This window comes from Agelaius phoeniceus, chromosome 1 (genome assembly GCF_051311805.1).
Source record: "Agelaius phoeniceus isolate bAgePho1 chromosome 1, bAgePho1.hap1, whole genome shotgun sequence".
Lineage (NCBI taxonomy): Eukaryota > Metazoa > Chordata > Aves > Passeriformes > Icteridae > Agelaius > Agelaius phoeniceus.
In genome coordinates, this window is record NC_135265.1 from 140,480,442 (window position 1) to 140,508,247 (window position 27,806).

Genomic DNA, 27,806 nt, shown 5'->3' on the forward strand with positions numbered 1-27,806 from the left:
GAAATCCACATTTTGAACTAAACACTTCAAAATCTTTGCATTGATAAATGAAATGGAGTATAATTGCTTTTTTTTTTGCCTTTTTTTAAATTTTGATATTTAGCTAATATTCTGGATATTTAGGACTTCTTACTCTGTGCCTTTTTTGGCTTTATCTGAAATAGGTAGCACATATTCTAAAGGGAAAGCAAGGCATATTCGTACCAAAGTAAAATTAAATAGATTAGTTACATGTTGAGTCTATTTAAAGAGGTTGGGGGCTTGGGGATTTTTTGTTTGTTTGTTTGTTTTTTTCCATTTTTGTTTAGGTTTTATGTGGGTTTTTGTTTGTTTTTTTTTTTTTTTGAGGGGAGTCTGTTGTGGTGTGGGTATTTGTTGGTTTTGTTGTCATTGGTTCATTGGTTTGGGGTTTTTTTTTGAGGGGAGTTGTTTTTTTGATTTTGGTAAAGGAAAAAAGCAACAAATATTCTTAGTAACTAAGATGAGTTTTAACTCCCCTTTCCTAGAATGACATAATACTGTCAACAAAAAATATTAAAACTGCATATATCTTGCAAAGTTTACTGAAGCAGAACGGGGTTTGGAGAGTATTATTTCTATCTGCAGAGATGTTGACAGGTGTTTTCTTTGGTAAAAAGTGGCTATGATAATTTTGTATTTTCATTGTTTGAGTAGGCGAATCCCTTCCATTAAGCTCGGGGAACCAGATCACAGTCAGATTTACCTCAGTTGGACCAGTAACAGCTAAAGGATTTCATTTTGTTTATCAAGGTGAGACAACCTAGGGAAATGTGTACATTTATTCTGTTCATCATAGTTTGTAAATCATCAGAGAGGAACAGACGGAGAATGAAGAGGAAACTAATAGCCTTTTAACTACAGAAAATTGTCACTATTTCTACATGTTTTGAAAAATGTTTGAAACTATTCTTTTATCTGTATTTTAAAGCTGAAATCAAATACTTAAGTAACATAAGAGGGGTTCTAAATTTAAGAAGAGAGTTACACAAAACTGCTGTTTTTGTTTGCTAATCTGATTGACAAATATTAGACCCATCTGGATGCTCTAACTGCTTTATCTCCCAATTTAAATATGAATAGCTGTAAATGTTATTACCTGTGGATTAAAAATGATCTTACTGTTATTAAGATATTTTTCTTGGTTTACATTATTTGCCTGTTTATGGGTCAAGTGGAAAATTTTATATACCAACACTTGCAATTGCAATTCACTCTTTCATTATATATAAATCCTCATCTGACAGTCAGAACACACATTTAGAAATCCACATGAATAAATGTAAATATCTGACACAAAATTTTATTTTGAAACCCTGTATTAGTTAAGTATCTCATGGTAGTATTTCTTATAAGTGTCATTTTTGATAGGTTTACATGTGGATTTTATGCATTACTTCCAATCTCAGCAAGGATATCAGTGCTATGCTCTCCTAAATAGTAACTCAGACATCAAAAGTGAGCAATCTCTATTGTGAAGATTCATTTGGGGATTATGGAAATGTTCTCAGCTGGGAAATAGCTGAAAGTTTCTTATAGACATTTTAAATATTTGTGATTCAATATCTGTATTCCCTCACCAAATTGAAAATTAAGAATCCACAATTCTTTGTATATTCACAGCTGTTCCAAGAACAAGTGCAACACAGTGTAGCTCTGTGCCTGAACCAAGATTTGGGAAAAGGATTGGAAATGAATTTGCAGTTGGTTCACTGGTTCTTTTTGAGTGCAATCCAGGCTATATCCTCCATGGGTCAACAGCAATTAGATGTGATACAGTACCAAATGCATTGGCACAATGGAATGATTCACTCCCTACATGTATTGGTGAGTTCCTAAGGCTTTTTAATATAAATAATTACTGCTTAAAGTGTGGACTAGTCTCCTGTTGAATATGTTTATTGTTTGTCATTGGTATAGTATTTTATTCTTGCTTACTTTATTTTACTTCCTTTTTTATTCAAGGTTAAGTTTTATTCTCCTTTCTATTCTAACCTTTCTATTCTATTTCTATTGCAACCCTGCTGTGAACTTTCACAAGTTTCATGAACATGCTCTGCTGCCATATTTAATGTGATAGCTTCTCTTACATTAACATCCCTGGAAGTTCCTCTTCTGAGTATCCCTCTTTAATCAAGAATCAGAAATATTAGTTTGTGCCATGACTTCTTGCAAGACTAAGATGCTTTTACACTGCAGATGTCTAACAAGATATTGCAAGCTTTTAGGAAGAACACTACTATATTAAAGATTTAGAAATACTTACATTAATATTTTGTTACTTGTCAGGAAAATGCCAGTAGCTTTTCAGATCAGAAAACATACTTTTTCTGGTTCTAGTCACTTTGAGATTAAATTCTCAAATTTAAATTCATAAATTAACATGCATCCATTGATATTTATAAACTGACTTGGACCAACTGGAAATCTAGTAATTGTAATGAAATTCCCCACTTTACTTTTCCTGATAGGGAACAGAAGTTTTTATAAAAAATATCATAACCCGTTGCAAAAATGGCATTATTGTACTGACTCCAGCAGAATACATAAACACAGGTTTGGGTGAGTAGATGAAAAGAAAAGAAAGAACATGTTTTCATTAGGCTGATGTTTCATCTGCCATGCTAACCAGCTGATGATGCCCAGTAGAGTATGAGTGGTTTTTAGTAAATTATAAGATTATCTCCAAAATATCAAAATCCTGATAGAGATCAAGGCTAAGTATCAATGGGGTACTATTGATAAAATATGATTAATCAAGTTTTAAACAAATAATGTTGCTTTAGACTGTTTCAGGCATAGCAACAGAACCACAATTTCTATATCAATAAGAAGGTGAAGTATATAGCTCTATCTATTTTAGTTTCATAGATTACAGTTCAATCAGTAGAATTGGACTACTTTTCCCCTTGAATTACATTCCCTTTGGTTTTTTTCAGTTATAACAACTTGACTAAGTGTTGAAATCATTCTTTTGGACAGTTATTACAATGCATTATTGCTATTTTAATACATTATTTAGTCTATGAAGAGAAAGCTATCTGTGTCTAGACAAGCTCAATTGAGGAACAGTTACAGTCTACCTTCTGTGTGAAAATTCCTGTGTCAATAAAGGTGATAAAACACCTATGAGATTAAACTAAACCATTTTAATAATTGAAGGGGTAGACGTGACCATATTAAATTGCCTTAATTCTAGTGAGTGTTTTAATATTACATATTCAGATATAATACATATAATCATTGAATCATAGAATCATTAGGGTCAGAAAAGACATCCAAGATCATCGAGTTCAACCTTTGATCAAACCTCACCATGTCATCTACAGCACAGCACAAAGTGCCACGTCCACTCTTTTCTTGGACACTTACAGGGATGATGACTCCACCATTTCCCTGGGAAGCACATTTTAATGCTTAACCACCACTCCTGTGAAGAACTTCACCTGCTGTCCAATCTGAACCTCCCCTGGCACAGACTGAGACAATGTCCTTGCCTTACTTGCATGGGAGGAGAGCCCAACTCCCACCTGGCTACAACCTCCTTTCAGATTGTAGAGTGATAAGATCTCCCTGAGCCTTCTTTACCCCAGGCTGAACAGCCCTAGCTCCCTCAGCCACTCTGATGTTGTACTCTCTAGAGCCTCCACCAGCTTTGTTGCCTCTTTTTGGACTTACTGCAGCACTACAAGGTCATTCTTGTAGTACAGGGCTCAAAAATTAACACAGCATTTAAGGTGCAGCCTGGCATCAACCATTCCATTTGGTCATCCTTTTATGAGTAATTGCATAAACACTTTCAGTGGCAATAGCTTTTAATTTATCCATGTAGTTCCAAACAGACTCAATTAATTTTATGCCATGCAATATGTAGCTACAATATTTATTATTAAGATAAGTTTCATTCTATCTATTTTCTAAATCCTCATATTTGCAGCTCCTGAAGTCCCTTCAGTAATTAGTGTCATGGTTTGACGCTGGTGCAATGCCAGTGCCCCCATGAAAATACACTCTCCCTGGTTTCTGCTGTGAGATGTGACCAGGAATAAGCAAAGCAGGCCCCCACTTAGAAATAAAGAAAAGAAAACTTTATTAACTACACCACAACTATATGTAAATAGGAACACACAGGAAAAATGAAAACCTTACAAATACATTTCCTCCTCCCCCCACCAAATTTCCAATACGTCTATCCCCCAAATTTCAACTCTTGGTCCAGCACCACCCTTCAGACAATCAATCCTCAGTTCATTAAGAGGAGAGGAGTCCTTCTTGTGCCATAGGCTTCCCCTGGAAACAACGTTGAAACCTTGTGTGTTTTCACGTCACATGTGGCACTGCCCGGAGAACATCTGCCATCGTGACCTCTTCCTTTTATGTCCAGTGCTCTCACCACTGCACATGGACCAGAGCTGCTTCTAGGGTCATCTTTTAAGGATGCTTTGTCCCGTTCCAAAAAGAGTGCAGTCTCACTTTTGGGACACCTGTCGCCCCCAAATTTCACCCCCTGGGGCCGAGGGGTACCAACACTGAACCCTCTTGGCTCTGAGTCATTGCCTCCCCCTGGATGCAGTCTCTGTGTCACAGGAAACATGGTTCTGTCCATGGCTATAAAAGAAGAGTCCAGTTAAAACCACTCCACCATCCCTTACCTAAGATTCTTCTCTCCTGACATCTTTCACTTGCCCAGACCTTCATCACACTTGCCCATTTCCTTCTTCATCTTCCACTCTATCTCTCTTTTAGGAAAGGTTAATGTTCTGTAAAGTTTTCATTGTCCAAAAAGGGGTTAAAAACTTGGGGTCTGCCCGCCCGCAGAATCCCACAAGTGGCCGGACACCTTCTTGCTGCCCCTCTCTCTTCTCCACAAGCCGGGCTGTGCTGCCAGGACATGATATCAAATTTCAAGGTGGCACAGGCTCTCTCTCTCTCTCTCTCCCTCTCTGTCTCCTGGCGGGGGCTGCTCGATGCCTCCTGGTACTTCTCTCTCTTCCACCCTTCCACCCCCGGGGTCAGGCCTACCTCTCCCGGCCTCATGGCTTTTCCCCTCCCCTGCCCAGCCAGCAGCTGGGCCGGGGGAGGCCTGACTTGCTTCCCTCACAGAAACCAAGAGGGCTTCCCCCGGGAGTGCTCTGCTTTTAACCCCTGTGTTCTCAGAGGTGTATCCAATGTCCCCAGTGGCCACACCAGGTGCCAGTATTCAAATCTGAACACCCATTGTTGTGACCACAGCATCCCAGAAAACCCACTTCCTCTCAAACCACGACACTTAGTGATGTTGCATAGAAGTGATGCATTAGCTTTTAATGGACTTGATAAACCATCTCATCAATCTTTTCCTTCAACTTCAAAAATACCAACAGAATATCCATATGCAGATTAAAATGTAATATTATTTGTCTCTGTTAGAGCCTCTAATGATATAGACAAGATGTATTCAAGTTGAACATTCAAAAGAGAAACTTGATGGTACTTAATGTGTCTGTCCTGTTTCATGCGTAACGCTTTTATTAATCCGTGAACAGATGTGATGAATGTAGTCTTGCAAGGATCTTGTAAATTCTTTACTGATGCAGTAGATGCACAGACTGTGATGAAATAACTCACACAAGCACACAACAGTCAAGGAGTTGAGACTGGTGTTATTAATTATTTAGAGGAGCAATATTAGAAAGAATGAATGAAAAAATATTAGAAAGAAAGAAGAAACAATGCTATCTTTTTTGTGACACTTTTTATCTTTTATAGTTATACAATACTTATAGTTATACAATACAATATATACAATACAATACTTTATAGTTATACAATACAATACAAAGTATGAGTTTTTCATACGTCAACCTAAGCCTTAAAAAATGCTTTATTTTTGTAAGATTACCAGGAGATAATAGAATGGATTTCACTCTGTAAAGGTCAAATAAACAAGGGGAATATTAGAATGATTCTGTCAGGTAAGAAACTGACATAATTCTAATTTTCTTCTACTCCTTTTTTGGTCAGATAAAGGAAGAGTTTTGAGATATAAAATTTTATTTTCCTGAGGCATATAGGTATTTTTTAATGTAGCATCAATTTAATATGTTTCCAGCCATAGTACAAGCTTTTATAATAAGTCTTCTCATTCTAAGCTTTATACTTCTTTTCTTCCCTTATGCATTTCCTTTCAGTGCCCTGTGGTGGTATTTTAACAAAGCGCAAAGGGACCATTTTATCTCCTGGTTATCCTGAGCCTTATGACAACAATCTGAATTGTGTGTGGAAGATCACAGTACCAGAGGGAGCTGGGATTCAAGTAAGTTTACTTGCTATTTGCTTGCTACCATCATATTTAGAACTGTTTTTCCTTATGCAAAAGATGAAAAGATCATCTATCTGTACAATATTTCTAGCTCATTAGTGATTCTGAAAATTGACTTTACTGCACGTCTTTTTAATTATGCAGTGATTGAAAGTTATGAGATTCTTAAAAATCTTAAAATATGCACTTGTAGCCTTTTACTTAGAAGAATATCACCATAACTTCCAAATGTATTTCAATAAATCAGTGACTCCTTATAAGCCAAGGGAAATAGAGAGCCTTCCTAGGAATTCTTTTTTGCTCTCCCCAGATTTATATGTCTCCTTTTGCACAGTGAAATTAAGTGAGTTGCTTTCAAGGACAAGTTATATTATATATGTTATCCTAGAAACTCTGCTATTTACTCTATGTTTATGGAAGTTCACTGTGATGTAAAGATGCTTCATTATGTTTCAATGTGAGATGGGAATTTATTCTTTTAAATAGTTTCAGAGTTGTTGCTAACTTACATAGATTAAGAACCTCATAGAACACACAGTAGGAAAGCATCCATTAAGCTTAGTCATGCCTATCTCTAGAGTTCACTAAAGAAACTGACAGAAATCTGGTTATTGCACAGGCAGTTGAATTTAATAAATTAGAACTTCTAAGCATCATCTGAACAAATTCCTAGCAAAATGCACATCAAGAAATCATGATAAAAAGTTTTCTATGTCTATCCTAGTTCAAAATATAACTGCTGTAGAAAATGAATAAAGAGCTCAGTTTATGTAGGTAAAGACTTAATAAAGAAAATATGAAAAACTCTTCACAGTGCTTTAAAGCTTTTTTCAAGTTTCATTACAAAGTTTTCAATAATATTCAATAGCCTAAATCAGCTTTGAGATTGATTTTGAGAAACACTACTTGATTTAAAGAGTTGACTAGGACAGCTGACAGGATACTTTGTTCTGTGTATTTCTTATACTAGGAAGATAGTTCAGAGGATTTAAATTAGGCAGTAACTGTCCTCCTGACTTAGGCCATCACTGTTGCTTTTTGAAAGTGCTTATCTCTTATCACAGGCTGCATTTTTCAGAATCATTAATGAGGTTATTAAATTAATAACTTTGATTTCAATTTAGGTGTTTACTCTTCATGATATTCTTTTGCCTCAGAGTTGTAATAAACAAAAAGATATATTTACTGTCTCAAAGTATCTGAAGCATGCTAACAGTGAGGGCCTCTTCACTGCTTCACTTAAGAAAAAGAAATCTGTTTACTATTGTATCTGACCAATTCCTACAAAAATAGGTGCAGTATTTGAGGCCCCCATCCAAGAAATAGATAGCCAAACTGAACATTTATTTCATGTAGAACAAGGTCCAAGTCATCTATTTCACATAGAAAAATGGCTTCATGATTTATTTTACTGGAACTAGTGTTTATTTCTTCTGTTGCAATTATTTCATTCTGGGGGGAAAAAATTGAGGCAAAAGAAGTATTATTCTCTAACTTAATGACTAAGGCACCCCTTTTTGAGGGTGGTTGGGATTTCATCATGCCTCTGTCTCTTTTAAAGCTTTTCAGTAAACAGTTAAAACAAACAGAAGGCTAACGCCAGAAACTCTCCCCTACTAATCAGGAACAAGAATCTGATATTTCTCTACTTTGTAAGGTGTGATTTCACTATATGAGAACAGGTATGGCCTCCTGCTTGCAGTTTATCTCCTTACCACTTTGCATCTCCATATGAGTGGAAGAATATTTTCCCCTCTGGAAGAAAGGAAGTGACTATTCTGCCTTTTGTTCGTAGCATGCTAGTGACTGCCCCTCCTCAGGAGATGAGTTGGTGATGAAGGTAATCAAACACAGCGGTTTTCTCTTACCTGGAGGCAGAATTTAAAATGGCAAAATAGATGAAGCATCGTGCATCCCTGTGGGACTAGTTTAGAGAAAATAGAGAGAAAAAACCTTCATGTATTGAAAATACCATGTTTCATCTTCTCCTCAATGTCCTCCAAAAAAGAGAAGCATATTCTATACCCATCTGATTTTCATGGCTATGTGACTCTTGACAGAGGTAATATGTGGTTGTCACTAAAGGTTACAGGATTCATAGTTTGAATTGGCAATCAAATAAAAAATAGTTGCCATTTTATTCACTTAATGATGATTTTCCATTCTCTTTGACAAGGGGAGCAAGACAGCTTTTCATGACTGAGAGAAACAGAGGCTACAATTTAGAGTCATCTTTGAGCTTGAATAAAGAGGGGAAGAAGTTTATGTTCTTTGCCTCACATTTTTCTTCATAGGTGCAAGTGGTGAGTTTTGCCACAGAACACAACTGGGATTCCTTAGACTTTTATGATGGTGCTGACAACAATGCTCCAAGGCTTGGAAGTTATTCAGGTGACTGAGAAGATTTTACAATAAATGGTTCACAGATTCAACTCTTTACTGTAAACGCACAGCTGTTTCTGTGTGTGTAAGCATGCTTGAGCATAGTATGTGTGCTTGTTTCTCTTAGCAATAGGTAATACTAGTTCTGTTTTAATCAGTCATCACTTAGCAGACTTTCATAAACCTGTAAATTTTAAAATGTTAGAAATGAAATAACACTCAGAGGCTTCCAAACTAGACCTCTCTTAATCCAATTCTTTTCTCAGACTTGTAGCTGGGTCCAAAAATACAGACCTCAAAAATAGATGTCTCTTGCTATTGTATATGAAAAAAGGATGCATTCTTTATCCTTATTTTAGACAAAGAAGACAGTTCTTTTTGCTTTACTTTTCCTTATTATCTTTTATTTTCTTTCATTATAATAAATACGTGTGTATTCTAAGAGATCAGAGGTATCCATATTATCTTGACTAGTGCTTAAACACAAATAAATAGTCCATCACATTTCTAAGAACAGTCCAGCAACATATTTTCAGAGCTGCTTGATATATTATTTTGACATAATAAATAAACATAACGTGACTGTTATGTTTAGAATCATCCTGGAGACACGATTTGCTCTCGCTTTTAAAAAGACCCTAGTGAATATTTCTCCTTTTGTAGATAAAAGCAAGGAATATAATTTATATTAGCCTTTCCTTGTCTATTGTTCATGTCTCTGATATTGTGGTGCACTGAGAATGCAATAAAACTTTTATAGGGACAGGTATTTGATAGCATCCATGATGACAGAATATTATGGAATTGGTTATGTGATCTATCTCCTGCTCCCACCCTCTCCCCCCTCCCTCTTTCTCTTTTTCTCTCCTTAATTCTGTTTATATGCACACACAGACATCACACCCTTATGTCTACATTTATGTCACTTTCTGTGCTTTTCAATAATATTTTGAATTCTCTTTTCAGGAACAACCATACCTCCACTTCTAAACAGCACATCAAATAATTTGTACCTCAATTTTCAGTCTGATATCAGTGTTTCAGCTGCTGGATTTCACCTTGAGTATACAGGTAATTCAGAAATGTTCAATTAATAACGAGCACTTTCTGGTTCCAGGCATCAGTTCTACCTAAACTATACAAGAAAGGAATATTTATTCCTATTACACATAATGAGCTACATACTGTAACTTCAAAGTCATTTTTTAAAATTCTGATTTAAATCCAAGTGAGCAAATTCAGGCCTGAAAACTGTACTATAAGGACTGTGAAATTTAGTTTTTCTTGCTTTCATCCTTAAATTCCTTTTGCTCTCTGAAAAACTTTCTGAACCTACAGCAGACAGAAATAAATGCAGATATGCTCATGTGGCAATCCTAATCCACTGTGTCCAGTGCAGCCCTGGTCTCTTCCCACAGATGCCACCCTTGCAGCTCCACACCCCAGCACTCTCTGCCAAAATCTACAAATTATGCTCAATACAATAACATATGTACTGTACAGTATGTATGTGTAGGATACAACTAGTCACCCTTGGCAAAGAGGAGAGATGGAATAATCTGAAAATAGCAGTTGTGCATCTTAAGTGAGAAATGCCTGCAGGTTGGTGAGAACACCAAATTATTTTAAATGGTTTTTATTATTGCTGAGTACACCTCCAGTGGAAAAGGCTGTAGTTATAAACATACTTTCTGTCTGAATGACTTTGTCTCAGATGACTGACAGGAATTCTGGCAATCACCAGCTGTGTGGTTCCCTCTGCTTATATTGGTTCTGGTGTCTGATCTGCATAATTGTGTCACAGTTATTTCTTGTCAGTTTTACCATATGCAAATCCCATGCTCTGGTTGTCTGATTAGCCAGTTGGAGAACACAGCCTAGCAAAATTACAGCCTGATTGCTTGTCTATAACTAAACATTAATTATAGGTAGAATTATCCTGCCATTTCCTTGAAATGCAGATAGTCTCTCAGCCACTTACAATTTCAGATGAGAAAAAACATCAGGAAGTTATGAAAATGAAATAAAATTAGACTGAATCCAGTGAAATTGAAAAGGCACCTTTGTATTCCCACATGTCCAAATAATATGTGTAATATGTACTGCCCATGTACAACTTCCACCTTTAAAAAAGGAAAAGATTAACGGTACACTACTTAAAGTGTTGGTCCATGTCAAGAACAATAACCAAATATGTGTGTATGGATTTATACAGGGATGTATGTATGAATCTGAACAAAAGCAATATTTTCTGTGTGTACATTCACAGAAAATTATTTATTCAGGAAATAATACTGATGTCTCTCAGTAGATAGCCAATTAACCAGTAGCTCAGTGAAATATACTGCTTTGCAAGATAAATGATTAATTTACTTTTCTTGTGTAAGTGATAGAGATATGTGATTAAAACATCATTCAGTCTCTTGTGGTTTAATCCAGACAGCAACTAACCACATAAAGCTGCTTTCTCACTTCCCTCTCCAAGTAGGATGGGGAACAGATTTGGAAAAAAAGTCAAATTTGTGGGCTGACATAAAAATGGTTTAATAGAACAGAAAAGGAAGGGGAAATAATAATGATATGCAAATAAAACAAATAATAATATTGAAATAAAATATACGAAAACAGATGATGCACAATGCAGTTGTTCACCACCCACTGACTGATACCCAGACAGTTCACAAACAGCCATCCCCAGCCAGTTTTCCCCTTAGTTTATATGCTGAGCATGGGTCATATGGTATGGAATTTGTTCAGTTGGGGTCAGCTGTCCTGAAACCTTATAGTTAGTTACTTAGTGTGGATTTCGAGTCCTAGGCTCCAGCTGTTTCACTGCTGGAATCCATGACTCTTACTCCTCCATTATTCTCTAAGAAACACATAGTCTCTATTACCTGTGAAAGTTTATGATTTTTTTTCCCATCTTTTGTTCAATTGTTCTTCAATAAGAGACTGTGGAAAATTCTGTACTGAGCTGAATCATGAATTTGGTATGGGAGATTAAGCTAAAGGACAACACTTTGTTATCATTGCTAGGAAGAAAGACAACAGAAACTGTGCTTGTGTATCTTTTGGGTTTTTGTCTCTTGCACTTTTCTACAACAAATAGGATATTTGCTTGCAATTCCAGAACTCACAAAACTGCTGTATTTATGAAGAAATTTCCCCAGAAAGAAGGGGATACAGAGTTGCTCTCTTCAATTGTCCTGGTCATATCTGACTCTCAGACAGCAGTTCCTGCTCTAAAAGTTGTGATTATGTTTATAAAGATAGTTAGTAAATGGAAAGTAATGGCCAAATTTTAATGTCAGTGTTTCATAAATTTATTTCATTTCATTGGAGCACATGCTGGCCAAGGACATAATGAGGAGTCAGCTGAATTAAAGTTTCAGTCTTTGAAATATTAGGGCATGGTTCTCATGCAGAATCACATCAGAGTTGAAGACTTATCTAAGTCTTATATCAAGTGAGCTTGCCATAAAGATTGATTTTATCCAATTTTTAGTGGGTCTTCCAAGTCTATTTCACCTATTCTAGGAGGCACAAGTCTGAGAGGAAGTATGCCCCATTTGCCAAAATGATTACTTTTTCATTTCAGCAAGAGATTTCTCTAAGAAGGCTTCATTCTGTTTCATTTCCAATATCTCTTTTCATCCCTCCTGAATAGTTTGTTGTCCTGTCTGCTAGGGATTATCTTTTGAGCTTCTGAAAAATCCAAATGAGAATATGAAAGTAAAAGAAAACAAAAGGAACTTTATTTGTTGAAGAAATATTTTAACACAAGTAAATGATACTTTGACATAAAGAATTAAGTTTTCATGTTCTGAAACTGAATACTGTTCTTATCTATAATGTTTTTTCTATAATATTTTTACTTCTCTTTTGAATTCTTAAATTGTTATTTTATCCATAAAGTTCATTTTCTGTATTCCATTGGACATCTTAAATACAAATATATATATTGCATTGAAAACACATTATATCACCTGAACTTTTCCAACAAAGAATGCCACAGAATGATTTGTTAAACATTTCCATAATGTTTATATATTTTTACACCACTATAAAATTTTTGATTTATTGCTCATTTTCTCTAACTAAAGTTTTGTATTATCGAAAATCTCATTGGTAGGTTTTTGTATTGAGTGTCACAGGAGCTGCTGGAGAAGGGCAAGACAGCATCAAATAGCTTCTTTTTCTTTATACACAATTCTTCTTATCTGAAAAGCAGAAGATACTGAAAGTATGTTTTCAATGAATGCCTATGTTAAAATCTCTTTTTATTACCATTGGCTATGAAAGTTAAATAATTTAACACAATTTACTGTGAGAGTAGTATAAGGTAGTTCAAGAAAGTATTCATGCACCACAAATAAATCAATAATGAACAGACTGCAGTATAATATATTTATGAGCACATTTTTATGACCTGAATAAATATCACAACCCTCCAAAGACACGAGCTCTGAACTAGTCCTCAGCTGGGAAGATGTCAAAATTTGTTTAAGTTTTGGAAAGGTATTGTAGGCATTCAGACTATATTATTTTCCCAAATATTATTTTGTTAGTTGAAGTGAGAGACAATAGGATAAGTACCTGTGAATGTGGTTTGGGCTGCTAAGATAGCCTGAGAAAGGCATTTAGATGAAGTCATTTGCTTTGCATGGCCTGACTATTCACAGAGTTAGGTTATGCACTTCAGCTGAAGGTTCAGTTTTTGGAAACTAAAACCTGCTAATTCTTAGTTTAACTGTTCAAATCTGATAATAAGCAATCATCTGTGAAAGCCAAGCACACTTGTTATTTTGCATTTGTACTTTGTACATTTCCTGGATCACATTCTAGATGTCTGAAGTGTAAAAAGTGGATCTAGGTCCATCATTCACTTTCAAAACAAGTTCTTTGCTCTTCTCTAGTTGGAGAACAGAAAATAGAATTTGAAGACTAAAAATTTTTGTTAGCTTTCATCTTTCATATTGTATAAAAATGCACTTTTTTAAGGTGGTAGATTTTATTAGTGAGAATCTTATGTGAAGTGATCAGTTACTTTAGTAAGTTTTAAAACAGGCAGATTTTGATAGTGTTCTCAGGTAGTAGGTGGCCATAATTGAATTCCACAATGTTTCTCTATTATCCTGTGCACTGATGACCAGTTGTGTAATAGTCCTTACTTCACAACTAGGCTTTAATTCCCACATTAGGCAAAGAAATCAACTCAGTTGATTATACTTTCTTACCTTCCTGGACCTTCCTGGATAGATGCAAGGAAAAAAAATTTCTCTTTTTGATGACCATGAAAAAAAACATGTGGCATCTTGTCAAACAAGCTTCCATTGCAATCAGAAATTCAAAATATCAGTGTTATAGCTCTATAGGTACTTCTTTAAACATAACCGATTAGATGAAGTCGGATGCAAATATTTGTTCTGTGTGTGTGTCTGTCTGTCTGTCTGTCTGTGTGTGTAAATGAATGAAGGAGTTGAGTCAGACTTGTGGAGGATGGAATGCTGGAGAGCACTTTTACTTTGCACTGTTCTTCCAGTGTTTTGCAGTTGATGTATTGTTGGCCAGCCTCCCCTAGAACACATGCTGGTAAAGCATAGCAGAGGTGTTCCTAGTGTGAATGATAAAGGCTGTAATTACAAGTAAGACTGGAGGTAGAAATGAAAAAGTCTGTGCCAGGAGATAGTGGGATTTTAGAACTGAGACTGCAGGTTGGAAGGTGTTTTTTGCCACACCAATCCTTTTCCTTTACTCAGGAAAGAATATTTTTTCTCCTTATATACAGTAGTTCTGAAATAATATGCTACTTGTCCACAGACAACTGCTGTTTCCCAAGAGCAACCAAAAGGTTATCAACACAATGTGCCTATGTGTACACTGTACACAGTCCTATGCAAATCTAAAAAACAATTTTATGTTCATTAAAATGACTAAACTTCTCTATTTTTCTCAGCTATAGGTTTGGACTCTTGTCCTGAACCGCAGACCCCAAGTAACGGTATCAAAATTGGAGACAGATACATGGTTGGAGATGTGGTGTCTTTCCAGTGTGACCAGGGTTATTCTCTACAGGTGAGCCAAATTTCCTATTTCAAATGGTGCCTTTCAGCTCTTTAACATGGTTATGTTTGGGCCTGTCAGTACAAAATGGACACTGAGCTCTTCAGGAATTGTGTACACATGATAAATTTACAGGACTGTTTTCTAATCTACCAGATAGTGAATTAGAAACTACCAAAAATTCCATCACAAGTGTATGGCTTTGTGCTTCTTCTGCATTAGTGATTATAGGTTGTTATGTATTGTTGATAGGTTCTTTGATAATTATTGCTGAACAATTGTGGCAAAATAAGGTTAAAATAACTTGATGAACAATTAACAGTATTTCTCTATGCACAGGAGGAAAAAGAAAGTAAGTAAAGAGGGGAACTAAGAATAATTAAAGGGAAAGAAATAATTGCTTTTCTTAGTAAATCAGATAGTGTCAGTTGTTTTCTTGCAGTAATTTCTTAGGGTTTTTTTCTCCAAAATGTTTACCAAATAGGGGTATATTTTTGCCAAGTAAATTTCCAATGTCCTTGCACTAACAAAAGGTATATCCAGGGGAAATGTAGTGATTGCAAATCACCAGTAGGAACTTGTCTGCCTATAGGAAAGAAGATCAAAAATTTGTACAGTTATGCCATAGAATCAGATCCAAAACCAAGTATTGTTTTTACTTAAGACTCCCCAAAAAGAGTTAGTTAGTTCTACAGTCTTCCTTTATCTAGGTCTTTGAGAGCCAAAAGGACAGAAAATGATTACATTACCCAAGCACTGAAAAAAAAGAAAAGTCTTATAGGGAGAAAATAATTTCTGCCTATAACAGCACATTATGAACTGCTAATGGAGTTTTGGAAACTTTTGGGGCAATGTAGCAAAATATGCCAGAATGACCAAAATGCCATTAATATCAGTCTCACCTATAAAGTGTTGGTGTGAGAATAACTAAATGAAGTCTTAAAAATGCTAATAATTTCAAATATTTATTTTACATAATTCTGTGAAAACCTAGATAGAGGGTTTCTATGTGCTGCATCAAAAATAGAAACTGAATTATATTCTTTGACAAAACAAAAAAGGCCTAGTTTATGTATAGTGATCGAAATAAAGTAGTCCTGTCTGCTTCCAGATTTCAATTGCTGTTTCAATTTGGGACCTGTATCCCAATCAATTCTCCTTCAAGATAGAATTCCTAGTCATGCCAGTGAATTTCTAGCATTTCAAGAACAGATAAAACACATGTTCCGTGATTGCAACTCTGAGAATGACTATTGAAGTTTTCTTCTTATGTTGCCTGGTTTTAACTGGCCACTCTTGGAAATAGCCTGAGAAATATTTTTTGCTTCTTTGCTTTAATTCCTACCTTAAATATAAGTGAAGGTGAACAGATACGCCACAGTAAAGGCTGAAATAAAGAAAAGAAAAAATATAGAAAATAAAGAATTTAAGAGCATAGACTGTGCAAACACCCATGTAAAGTTTCTTCCCATCATACAGGTTTTCTGACTTTTGCAGTCTGACTAGTTGGTTTTGGAAGATATCCCAAGTACAGTTTTCTCTTAAGATTTTCCATTTTTGTTTGCTTTCTCTGGAAGACAGTTATAATTACACGAGGCTGATGAACAACACAGAGGGTGTGTCTATGATGAGTTTAGAATGTAAAGTCACCACTTACATAATGTATATGGTATGTAAAGTTTCATCATGTTCAACACCTGATGGGCATCCATACTATGCAAACATTGCTTCAGTTAGACCTGTAGTTTCCAGACCCTTGGTTTACACTGAAACAAGCATATGATTCAGCTGGACTCTGTAATAGTAAAGGAAATAATATTAATAGACACCATCATGTAGTGAGCTAACAGTCACGGTCTTCTCTGCTCTGTTGAGGGCATGATACAATTCACAGTGTACAATGTAAATATAATACCTTTTTGTTTTTGTGCATTTTGATGATGTTTTAAATTATACATTCTTTTTATTGAAATACTAATGTGCTGTATATTGTATATTTTTAATATGAATTAGCAAATATTGTGTCATTTTAGGGACATTCACATATCACCTGTATGCCTGGACCAGTAAGAAGATGGAATTATCCCATTCCAATATGTTTAGGTATGTTCAGCTTAAATAATTTTTCTTAAATATACCAGAATAAGGAAACCAGAAAATTCAAAAATAATAGACACATGTAGTGGAAAGAATTGGGAGAACTGGAGGAACTTAATTAAATGTGAAAATGGTCAAATTAAATTAGAGATTTTCAAAGGCTGCTGAACAGTAATGTTGGCAAATCTTTCCTGAAATGTCCAAGCAATAAAAGGACAACACATTGTTCCTTTCAACCCAAACTGTTCTATAGTGTGATTCTATGTGTTCTAGTCAGATATATCATCAATTCATTATCAGGGATGATACTTCCAGAGACTTCTCCAATATAGCTAATTTATTTAGGATTCATTTCCCCAGAAGAGTAATGGCAATTGCAGATGATAGGAATAACATTATATTTTCATCTCTAATGAATTCAAAATAAGCATGTCTACTGAATTTCAGAAGATACATGATTTTTCAAGTTAAATTATACATATGTCCATAATATTATTGGGAAAAGCACTGAAAACCTATCAGAAACCAAAATGAAACCTGTGAAGTGTGTTTAAATATATTCTTTTTATATGATAAATAAATGTGAGGAATGTAAAACTCCTTCTAGTTGTAAGCTTTTTCACTGCATATAAATGCCTTTTTGTTTGGGTTCTCTAACAATAAATGTTATCTGGATTTGTAATCTTGAATGTATGGAAAGCAGGATGCTGTAGATCTCATTAAAGATTTTTTTGCTTTGCTTTTCTTCCAGACAGTTAATGTATATCCTCTTGAGCTGCTTCACATAATCCTGTTCTTAATCCTGTGGGGTGTTAAAACCTCCTGTGAGGTACTGAGCTCCCTCAGCTTAGAATTTATAAATATTCAACAAGATTGAGATATTTGTAAGAATTTTTTCAAGAGTTAGTGTTCAGTTTTTGTCATTATGCATTAGCATATAGTTAGGAAGTCTGATATTATACTTGCACTGCTCTTGGTAAATTCTGAAGATAAAGATGCTGTGCTAAAATTTTGGTGACCTTTTTTTCATATATTTTTCCTTTTTTTTTCAAGTAATGATTTTTTCTTGTGTTTCAAATACTGTAGCAAATTTTACTTGGACAAAACTTCTAAACAAAATTCTGTTTATCATAATTTCCAGCTTTAAATGTAATATGGATGTCTAAGTAATTTTATTTACTGTTGTCATGCTTGAAAACAAAAATAAAATTAAGATATTCATTTAGCTCAATTTCTGGAAGTATATATATGTTTACTTTTCTAAGGTTGTTTATCTCATTTTTAGAACAAAAGGATACAAATTCAGTTTTTAAAAGGCCTCTTGAATAGCTTATAGTACAAAGTCTTTTTATAATACATTATCTTATATTATTCAGGTGCTCCTTTACAAACAAGCACAATTGTGTCAGCCCTGCTATCAGCTGGCGTGTGCTGCTTGCCTGTCACAAGGACAGTTCTGGTAGACAAATTGCAGAGTAAGCATTAGGGAAGTGATGCTGGTGGAAGCACAAGTCTTATGTGGAATGGCTGAGGGAGCTGGGGGTGTTTAGCCTGGATAAAAAGGAGGTTCAGGGAGATGTTGTCACTCTCTACAGCTCCCTGAGAGGAGGCTGTAGCCAGGTGGGGTTGATCTCTTCTCCCAGGCAGCCACTGTCAGGATGAGGGGACAGAGCCTCAAGATGCACCTGGGAGGGTTCAGGTTCACCATCAAGGAAGAATTTCTTTATGGGAAAGGTGATCAGGAATTTCAGATCATTTCTTTACTTAATGGGCTGCCCAGGGATATGGTGGAGTCACCATCCCTGTGGGTGTTCAGGAAGTGGCTGGATGTGCAATTTAGTGCCATAGTCTAATGGGCAAGGTGATGATAGTCAAAGGTTGGACTTGATAATATTAGAGGTATTTTCCAACCTAAATGATTCTGCAATTCTGTAATCTGTTCTATTTTGGGTGTATGTATCCCCCCAAGTTAAATGTATGCAACTCAGAGCTGATACAAAGTTGCAAGGTACTTACCTGTAAATTAATTTCTAACAGATATTTAGTGGTAAAGACATGCTTGTGTATTTGTCAAAATATAACCTAGGTATTATTATATTATTAATTCTCTAAGGATCTTCAATATTATGGATTGTTTTTTGTTCATTTGACTCCTCTGAAAAATATTTTTGATTTGTTTTTTTTTTTTTCTTAGCACAATGTGGTGGTGGCATGTCAGACTTCAGTGGAGTGATTCTCAGTCCAGGGTTTCCTGGCAACTATCCTAGCAGTTTGGATTGCACATGGACAATAAAACTGCCTATTGGGTTTGGTATGTGCTGTTTTATGGATTTAAAATTGCTTTTTTATGGGTGCAAAACACTGAACATAGATTTTAAAATATTGTTAATCTTTATGCCAGCAAAAACCCACAAGTAATTATAATTCATTTGAAAAAGTTAACAAAATCTTAAAAGAAATATTTAAAATAGAAAAGTTACAAGGTTCTTGGTTTTTTATTTAATATATGCCAGCATTTTCTGATAAAGACAAAATTGTTTAATTAGAATTCAGCACAATTTTCTAACTTTACAGAACTGATTTATCTTTTTGTGAAATCATAAACCAAACAAAAAAAATAGTTATCATGAATATTTCACACCAAATCAATTTAGAAGTTAAAGCTACATTTTAATTAATTATTTTATCATTAAGCTTCTTTGCATATCCTAGATGAAACTCAAAGCAGCACAGAAATGTAGAAGCCTTCCCACTCAAAGTAGAATTGTCAGAAACACTGGATCAAGCCCATGACTGGTGGAACTGTCTCACTGGGGCTGCTACTCACCTAATCCATCCCCAGGCTGTAACAGATAAGGATGTTTTACCCCAGATGTAGAATTTTGCACCTCTCCTTGTGCAAACCTTTAAGAAGCATTTATTTACTCAGTCCTTAAGTTTTTTAATGTTCTTCAGACAAAAATTGTGTCATTAATATATCATCAGTAACCCCTAGTTTAGTATCCTCCACACATTTGTTGAGGATGCCTGCTCATTTTCCAAGTCTCTTCTGATGACATAAACCAGTGTAAGCTTCCATAGCAACCCACAGAATATTGTGCTTGTTACTGGCTGCCAGCCATTGAATGCCTGATTATCACCCTTGGAGCCTCAAAGTTATGTTAATTTTTAACTGACTTCCTTTCCATTCATCAAGCTCATGTATGTTCAGCTTTCAGATGAGAATGTTGTAGACCAAGTCAAAAGCCATAGCAGGGTGAAAGTATATTATATACACTTTTCTCCCTTTGTCAATTTAATAATAGAAGGATATGATGGTTGATTAACTGTTATTTTCTATTAGAAAATCCATGATAAATGCTCCTAAGTGTCTTTTTGTCTCTTATATGTTTGGAAATCACCTCCAAAAAAACAAGCTCCATAATTTTTCCAAGGACTGCAATGAACCTGTAGTTGTCATTTCCCAGGTCCTTTTTGTTGTCTTAAAGGTGAATATAAATTCAGACTTTTTCAAGTTACTAGAACTTCTCTTATTTCACTATGGTTTTGTATAGATACTATCAGCATTTTAATTACATTGCCTAACACCTTGAGCAACTTTGGGTGGATCCTATGCATATTTTATTGTGAAATCGTTATTTGAAGCCAGCCAATAGAGTTGTCCCATCTAATTTTTTATAACATGTGGCACTTTTTGAGGAGCATGTGCACTTGGATTTTTTTCTTTATATGCTAGTTGAATGGTGTGCTGGTTTTCTTTGACAGGCCTTATTGTTTTCTAATTTATACTTGCCATCTTCTGCCATATTCTTTACTTGACAATTCAGAATTTCTGGGTCTTACAGAATGAGTGTGACATCCCAAATAGCATTCTCCTTCGCATAGGTTCAGATTCTTTCCCTCCTCTTTTTAAAATAATTTTTGTGGACTTTTTTTTTTTAGAAATCCCTAGTTCACTTATGATTTATATGAAAGCCAATTGTTCTGCATGGGTTGTTTATATTGAAAAATATTAAACGTTCTGTAACATTGACTTAACCAAAATCTATCTGGGGGAAATACATTATATTAAAATGGGGATTTCTATATAGAACCCAATTTGTTTGTTTGTATTTTGTTCAAACACACAAGATTACAGTCAATAATTGATTTTTTTTTTGTCTTAGCACTTTATAGAAATAACATTGACACTTTAACTCTGCCAATACCTGAATTTTTAGATAGCCTGGTGGGACAATTTGTAGTGCTTCATTATGAGTCATAGTGCTGTCTAGAATCACAAATCAATTTCTGCTTGTTAAGTTATCAAAAAAAAATTATAGCAGTGGTAGGTACATTATTTCTGGATCAAATCTAAGGAGAAAAGAATGTTCAGAGCTATAAGGGAACATGATATTTTGACAGATGATTCCAAAGACATTTGCTAACAAAGAAGAGATAATAAAAATCTGAAATATTGCTTAAATTTCAAATTTAACAAAATGGTATGTTCAACTGCATCCAGAACCTGCTGTCTTTTTATCCCAAATACATTGCCATCTGCCTCTTCCCTTACTTTACTGCTATCCTGTCTCTCTTCCCATACTGCCTCCTTACTCCATTTTCTTTGCATGCAGTCTGCCAGGTTTATGTGTTCAATAATTCTAACTTAACTCTTCAGACTGCTATTTACACTCTACATTGTTAACATACTATTTAGTTTGACTTCCATTAGGCAGGAGATTGAGCTACTGAAGTTTTGGAAACAGTTTCTTGGATAAGTAAGTTTAACCACCAAAATCAATAGTTCTGAACTGCTTTGTACCAACTGAAGTTCATTCACTGTATTTATGAACTATTTTCCAGTTCATGTATAGGAAAATGAAATTATTCATTTCCTAGAAGAAAACTAAAGCTGCGCTGATTGAAACATGCTTGATTTTTTTACCTTCTTTAAGTGAGATATGTTTGAAACTAAATTAAATATGAAAATAAAATTTCAGTGTAAAAAATAAAAATATTACTTTTGAAGGAATGATGGCTAAAACTGGTTTTAGTGATGCTGTGACTCTGATCCAGTGGAGGTATGTCCAACTCTTCTGTGTAGTAAATAGAAAAACTCAAAAACAACATCATGGGAACCTTCTATAGACTTTCACTTGTTTAACTCTTTTTAGAAAGGCTTTCTCCCAGTTATAAGTTACAGATCATGAGCTCTCCACTGTATATTAGCTAATGGTGTAATGTTTTTACCAAGGACACTGTTTATTTGCATATATAAATATATTAACTACTCTTTCAAGCAGGATGTCCAAACTGCAAAAAGACACAGGAAAAAAAATAAATCAGTCTAACAAGCTGAAGTTTCAGACAAATAGAGGCAGGTGCTACTGGCAGAGCAAGGGATGAATACTTGTGAAGATTGATATGGTTCAGAAACTTGAAGAGAAAGACAGTGTAATACAGAGAGCAGGATGATTTGCGAAAATGTATTTATACTTTTGTATTAAAGAAAGTTCATGAAAGAGGAAGAATCTGACAGCAAGGTCACAGGAGCTGGCAGCTGTTAATGACAGCTTAAACTTTGGATAAGTGTATGGCTCACAGGATCAAATGAAAGGCCAAAGAATCATGATAGAGAAAGAGCAAAGATTGAATATAGCTTGATTCTCCGTGTAGGAAATGTTTGGAAGGATGACAAAGTCAAAGAATGACACTTAAAAATGCTTTCTTATCACTTAAACTGTCTTCAGATGAAGCAAAACAGAAATTATCAGGGTAACAGTAATTGAATTATGCACATAACTTGCATATAAAATGTTTCATGCTTCAGAAAATCTTTTATAAACTTTACATAATATCTGAGGGGAAAGTTCTAAAAGACAGTGAGAAACACTATTTAGGTATTACAGTTCAGGAGTTACAAAACTATTCATGACTTTCAGTAATTTATCTGACATTATATCTTTTACTTTCAGTTTTATATGAAATTGTGTTGATTGTCTTTGCCAGAAATACCAGTAGGATTCAATCGTCTTTCTAGTGAAACTACTGCATTATCATGCCATAGTTGCAATAGATTCAGACAAAATGCAAATTTTCTTGGTTTTAACTTATATAAAAAATGTTATAAGCAGGAAAATGTTTAAGAGCCCTATAATTATTCAGTGCATAGAATTTTCTTCACAGGCTGCATAATTTTTGTAATACATCACCAGACTAGGAGAGATAACTTGCTAATAGATAGTAAGCTGCCCTCCTATTCCTTACTGAACCAAATAATCAGAAATTTTTTTCACCAAAACCATCACATACCACAGTGTGTGTGTGTGTAACGCTCACATGTGTTTCCCATGCACTCTGTTTTCATGGATCCTTGGGGTACCAGCAGAGGCTCTGCCTGCCTGATACTCTGAGCTGGACCTGAGGCCTTTCTGCTCACCATCTAGTCCAATTTAAAGATTGCTGGCAGATGTGCACCCCACACGCATCAGAACTGTGAAATACACAGATGCTTGCCAGGTAGCACATAGATTTCCAGCTGGTTATTTTCTGCAATTATCAGTATAAAATGAACACACTTTATTTTCCCTCCTGGTTTTGGTGCTGATGGTGTTTATTTACTGACAATGTTTTTCAGGTGTCCATTTGCAATTTTTGAATTTCTCAACGGAGACCATACACGATTACTTAGAGGTTAGGAGTGGATCTACAGAAACTAGCACTGTTATTGGAAGACTAAGTGGCCCTCAGCTACCAGCTTCTCTGTTCAGCACAACTCATGAAACCAGCCTATACTTTCACAGTGATTACTCACAGAACAAACAAGGATTTCATATTGTATATCAAGGTGAGATTTGGACATTTTAATGAGAGAGAGCAAGGTGGCTATTATAGATTTTATGGAGTTTTGGGGATTCCTAAAAATAAGTATGAAAAATTCTATGTGTTTCAGTGCCAAGCTTTAAACATTGAGATAAAACAGAAGAATTTAGAAAGTTAAGATGAAAAAAACCAATTAATTGCATATTTTTTCATTCAAATCAGGTAAATGTCAGCAAACACATAATTGCCAATATCTGAAGCTGGTTGGCATATTAATTTACATTGCATGCCTTTGCAAAAGAAACATCTCTATTCAATGTTTGGAAGCATACTGGAGTTTTAATTTTGTGTAATGGGTTCTGGAAGGTATACGTCTAAATACTGTTTTGTATTACTGGATAAATGTAGGCTTGTGCAAATTAATGCCAACCCAAAAATCAACAAATCCATTTTATTTCCTAGTTCACCCTTTCCTGAAGGTTCTTGTTCTTTTGTACCCAAGTAGGTCATGCTGAGCTGGTGAAGATCACGAGATCATAGTTCTATTTATAGAATTGCATTTTCATTTAAAAGGGATTAGATCACCACTGTTCATGAAAAAAGGTCAAATGTGTATTTTAAAGTAGACTTGTTTTCATTATACGAATAACACCTAAGAGTGATTTAAAGAGATTTTACTTTAGAGCAGTCTCCTATTACTCTTTTAATAGTAACAAGTCCAAATTGATTTGAACTCCATGTAACATTCTGGAAGTGAGCCACTGTAAAAAGAATTAGCTTTTAAAGAAAAAGTCAATTTGAGGCCTAAAGTGCTAAGGACAGTAAAAACCTAAGACCATATACTATTAATAGTAACAGTAATAATTTTGGAGATGTTGTCATTTATCAAAAAACTGGTAAGTTCTTTTCTGTGTTTTAACCACATAAGACAAAATTGATTCTTTCAAATATATGCGACATGATATTCTTATATTTCAGACTGTACACAGCTTATTTGTTCTCACATTGGTAATAAGAAGACAATGCTTCAAATCTTCTTGGAAAAAATCACCAAGATGTTTGAGAAAAGCTTGTTTTCAAATTGGACTTGTTCACTATAAAGTCTTTGATATTCCAGTTCATTATAGAGCCTTTTAATTCTTCTGGGAAAAACAAATAAAAGTATAGACATGTTTATTTCTCTTTTCCCTTAAACAGAAGAATGTAAAACCTGACAACTCCTATTGGACCAGAAAAGCACTTCATCTATCTCAGAATAGTATCTTCAAACAGCAAAAATAAATGTTACTTAACAGCACAGAAGTGTAGCTGGTTTCACTGTACTTCTCCAGGAGTAAAATCAATTATTTGATCACGAGCATCATGAAACTTTGGTTCCCATCATATAGGCTTTTATTTTTATTCTAATTAAAAGGTCTTATTTTTGAGATAATCAGAATTTTTATTTTACTGATTTTCCACCCTTATTATTATTTATTTCAGCATATCAGCTACAAAGCTGTCCTGATCCTCGACCATTTCGTAATGGTTTTGTTATTGGAAATGACTTTACTGTGGGACAAACTATTTCATTTGAGTGTTTTCCTGGCTACACATTGATTGGAAATTCAGCTCTAACTTGTCTTCATGGCATCAGCCGCAACTGGAATCATCCTCTCCCCAGATGTGAAGGTATGTTCCAGGTGACCTATAAACCCTTCATCATTTGAAAGTCTTCCTAAGACTGTCAACTGAAGTCATTACAGCTTTTGATTTATAGAGACCTGTACATTTACAGTGTAGGCTTTGCAAAGGAAGTATTCAATTTTGCACATTAAAATTTTAGCAGAGAAGATGAAATGTTTTGCAATGTGCAATCTCTTAAAACTTATCTGAGATACAATGTTTGCTTTTGGAAGGTTAAGCTTAAGGTCTAGAATATGGAGACCCATGCCACTTTTAATCTAGGTGAGGCAATGAAGTAAAAACTGTGGACTAAATTAAGAAAAATATCTTCAAAAATTGAATTTACCAATTCTGGCCACTTATGTTCTTTCTTATCAGTTAGTAAGAAATGATAAAGGTGGTCTAGAGTGAAATTGTATTCCAGCCAGTGCTCTGTAAAATCATTTGTACATATGTTTTTTTCTGAAATTTTTTTTAAATTACATTTTTTTGACCTTTTACATTTGTTTTTTTCACTTGTGCTTGAAACAAAAAAGAAGGGTCCAGGAACTGTGACTTGCACACAGCTATAATTTTAAGTAGACAGAATGACTGTGGTGGTTCTGTAGAAGTGTTTATCTCTTCCCTAGCTATGTTGAAAGGAACTTGTTTCTAAGCAGCAGGCCAAAGAAGGTCAGTGCTCCACTTAAAGGCCTAGCTCCCCTTCCTATTGAATGGTGAAACAGCATTGAGAATGGGATCCTCAGAATCACATAGGAGAGAAATGCCCAAATAAAAACCCGCAACAACAGCACAACAGCACCCCATCACCGAAAAATCTCAAAAAGCCAAATGCAACCACCCAAATAGAAAATAAAAAGCTCCCCTGTTTTCTGGATTTTTTCATTATGTTTTGCACCATATACTCAATTTAGGTACTTGAATGAAAAGCTTCATTATTCAAAATTCCTGCTGGACTCAAGTGAACCTTAGGAATTTTGGGGGGATTTGGTAGGTAAATTAGGACCTAACTGGTACTGAATTCAGAAGGGGAAGCCTTATATTATAAAAGACAGATGGCACCCACACTGTCATTTTTTTTTGAAAGGGGAAGAAGTTAATTAAACCACCCATTTTCTGGATCTTGTGGAGTAGTAATGCCTTCATAGTTCATGTCTTAACTGATAAACACTTAGCTTTTCCTGTTAGTTAGTTCTTGTTGTATTTTCTGTGCCTCATAATCAAAACAATTTATTGAATGCAGAGATTCCGTTTCTTTGAAATACCTTACTGGAACCAATAATTTAATTAGAAAATTTTAAGATGTCCAAAGCATGTTGTTTCTCTGAGTATCAATTTTTATGAAGTTCCTGAACAGTAGCTGAATGTTCTTTGTTTCTACTTAATTTGATATGAAAAGTGAAGATTAAAAAATCCACCAACTTGATAAAAGAGATCTAAGATGCATATTTTCTGCATAATTACAGACTGTCAACACTATTTAACCCCTAGACAAATTTCTTAAATTACATGGGGGTTTGTGCTGATACTTACTGTGGTATTTTTAGTAAAGGGTTTGTGACATTTTTATATGATACAGATATTTTTAAGTTGATTTGGGGGTTTTTGTTTTGTTTTGTTTTGTTTTATTGTTGCAGGAAAAGAATAATGAGTTATCTTCTAGTTTCACTTTGTTTGAATTAAGATAAAGGCTTTGTGTTCAAAAGCATTAAAATGAAGTTGGCATTTTTGTGTACACCTAGTACCAGAAATGCATGGCATGTCTTGAATTTGTATTTGCTTTCATGTCTTTATTGTAGGACAAGGCTTTTTTAATTCCTCAGATTTCTTGAAGCAGACAATCTGAATTAAATAGGACTAAACTTGCTTCTGTTTAAACAGTTTTATTCTCTTCTTGCATCCCCATGCACCTAATATCACTTTCACCTGTTCTCAGCATCATCTAACACTCTCTGACCCTTCTAAACTCATCTTCCTTGATTTAACCTGTTTGGATTCTGTTTCCTCTCCTTTTCCAAGAAGTCTTGTTCCCTGGCAATAGTCAGACCATGTTTTCACTCCCCTAAGAGCTGGCTGAAAAACCATTTCCATCTGTACTGCTCAAACCCCCTTGAGCCTTTAAGGTTGAAGCTGAAGAAAAGCAGTGCCCAAGCATTGAGTCTGAATGGTTGAAGTGTCACTGTGCATCACTTCTTACCCTACAGTTCAGCACCAAAGTTTATAAACAGAAACCATAGCATATGGTTTTGCTAAATACAAATGATGCATAATTCCTATATGTTAAATGTATATGTCAAAACTGCTCTGGTTGAAGATTTGTAAGCATATTTTAGAAAATCTGTGTTGCCATACCATGCACCTTGTGGGGTGGAGTGAGCAAAATAAATGTATGCGAAATAAAGCAAATTATACAATTTTAAGCTTTGCTTACTTTTCCAGAGCTAGGCTTGTATAACATTTCTCTTCTGTAATAACC

General features: G+C 35.0%; 1 protein-coding gene across 3 annotated transcripts in view; it reads left to right on the plus strand.

The window, feature by feature from the left end:
• Positions 1 to 27,806, plus strand: part of CSMD3 (CUB and Sushi multiple domains 3) — a 594,913-nt gene that overhangs the window by 477,640 nt on the left and 89,467 nt on the right. For all 3 annotated transcript variants that reach the window (XM_077188509.1, XM_077188511.1, XM_077188512.1), the window contains 10 exons: positions 676 to 771; positions 1,642 to 1,845; positions 6,189 to 6,313; positions 8,614 to 8,710; positions 9,668 to 9,772; positions 14,658 to 14,776; positions 16,798 to 16,867; positions 19,056 to 19,172; positions 23,481 to 23,690; positions 25,148 to 25,336. In XM_077188509.1, the coding sequence (XP_077044624.1) occupies positions 676 to 771; positions 1,642 to 1,845; positions 6,189 to 6,313; positions 8,614 to 8,710; positions 9,668 to 9,772; positions 14,658 to 14,776; positions 16,798 to 16,867; positions 19,056 to 19,172; positions 23,481 to 23,690; positions 25,148 to 25,336 (1,332 nt within the window). The remainder of the gene's footprint in view (positions 1 to 675; positions 772 to 1,641; positions 1,846 to 6,188; positions 6,314 to 8,613; positions 8,711 to 9,667; positions 9,773 to 14,657; positions 14,777 to 16,797; positions 16,868 to 19,055; positions 19,173 to 23,480; positions 23,691 to 25,147; positions 25,337 to 27,806) is intronic.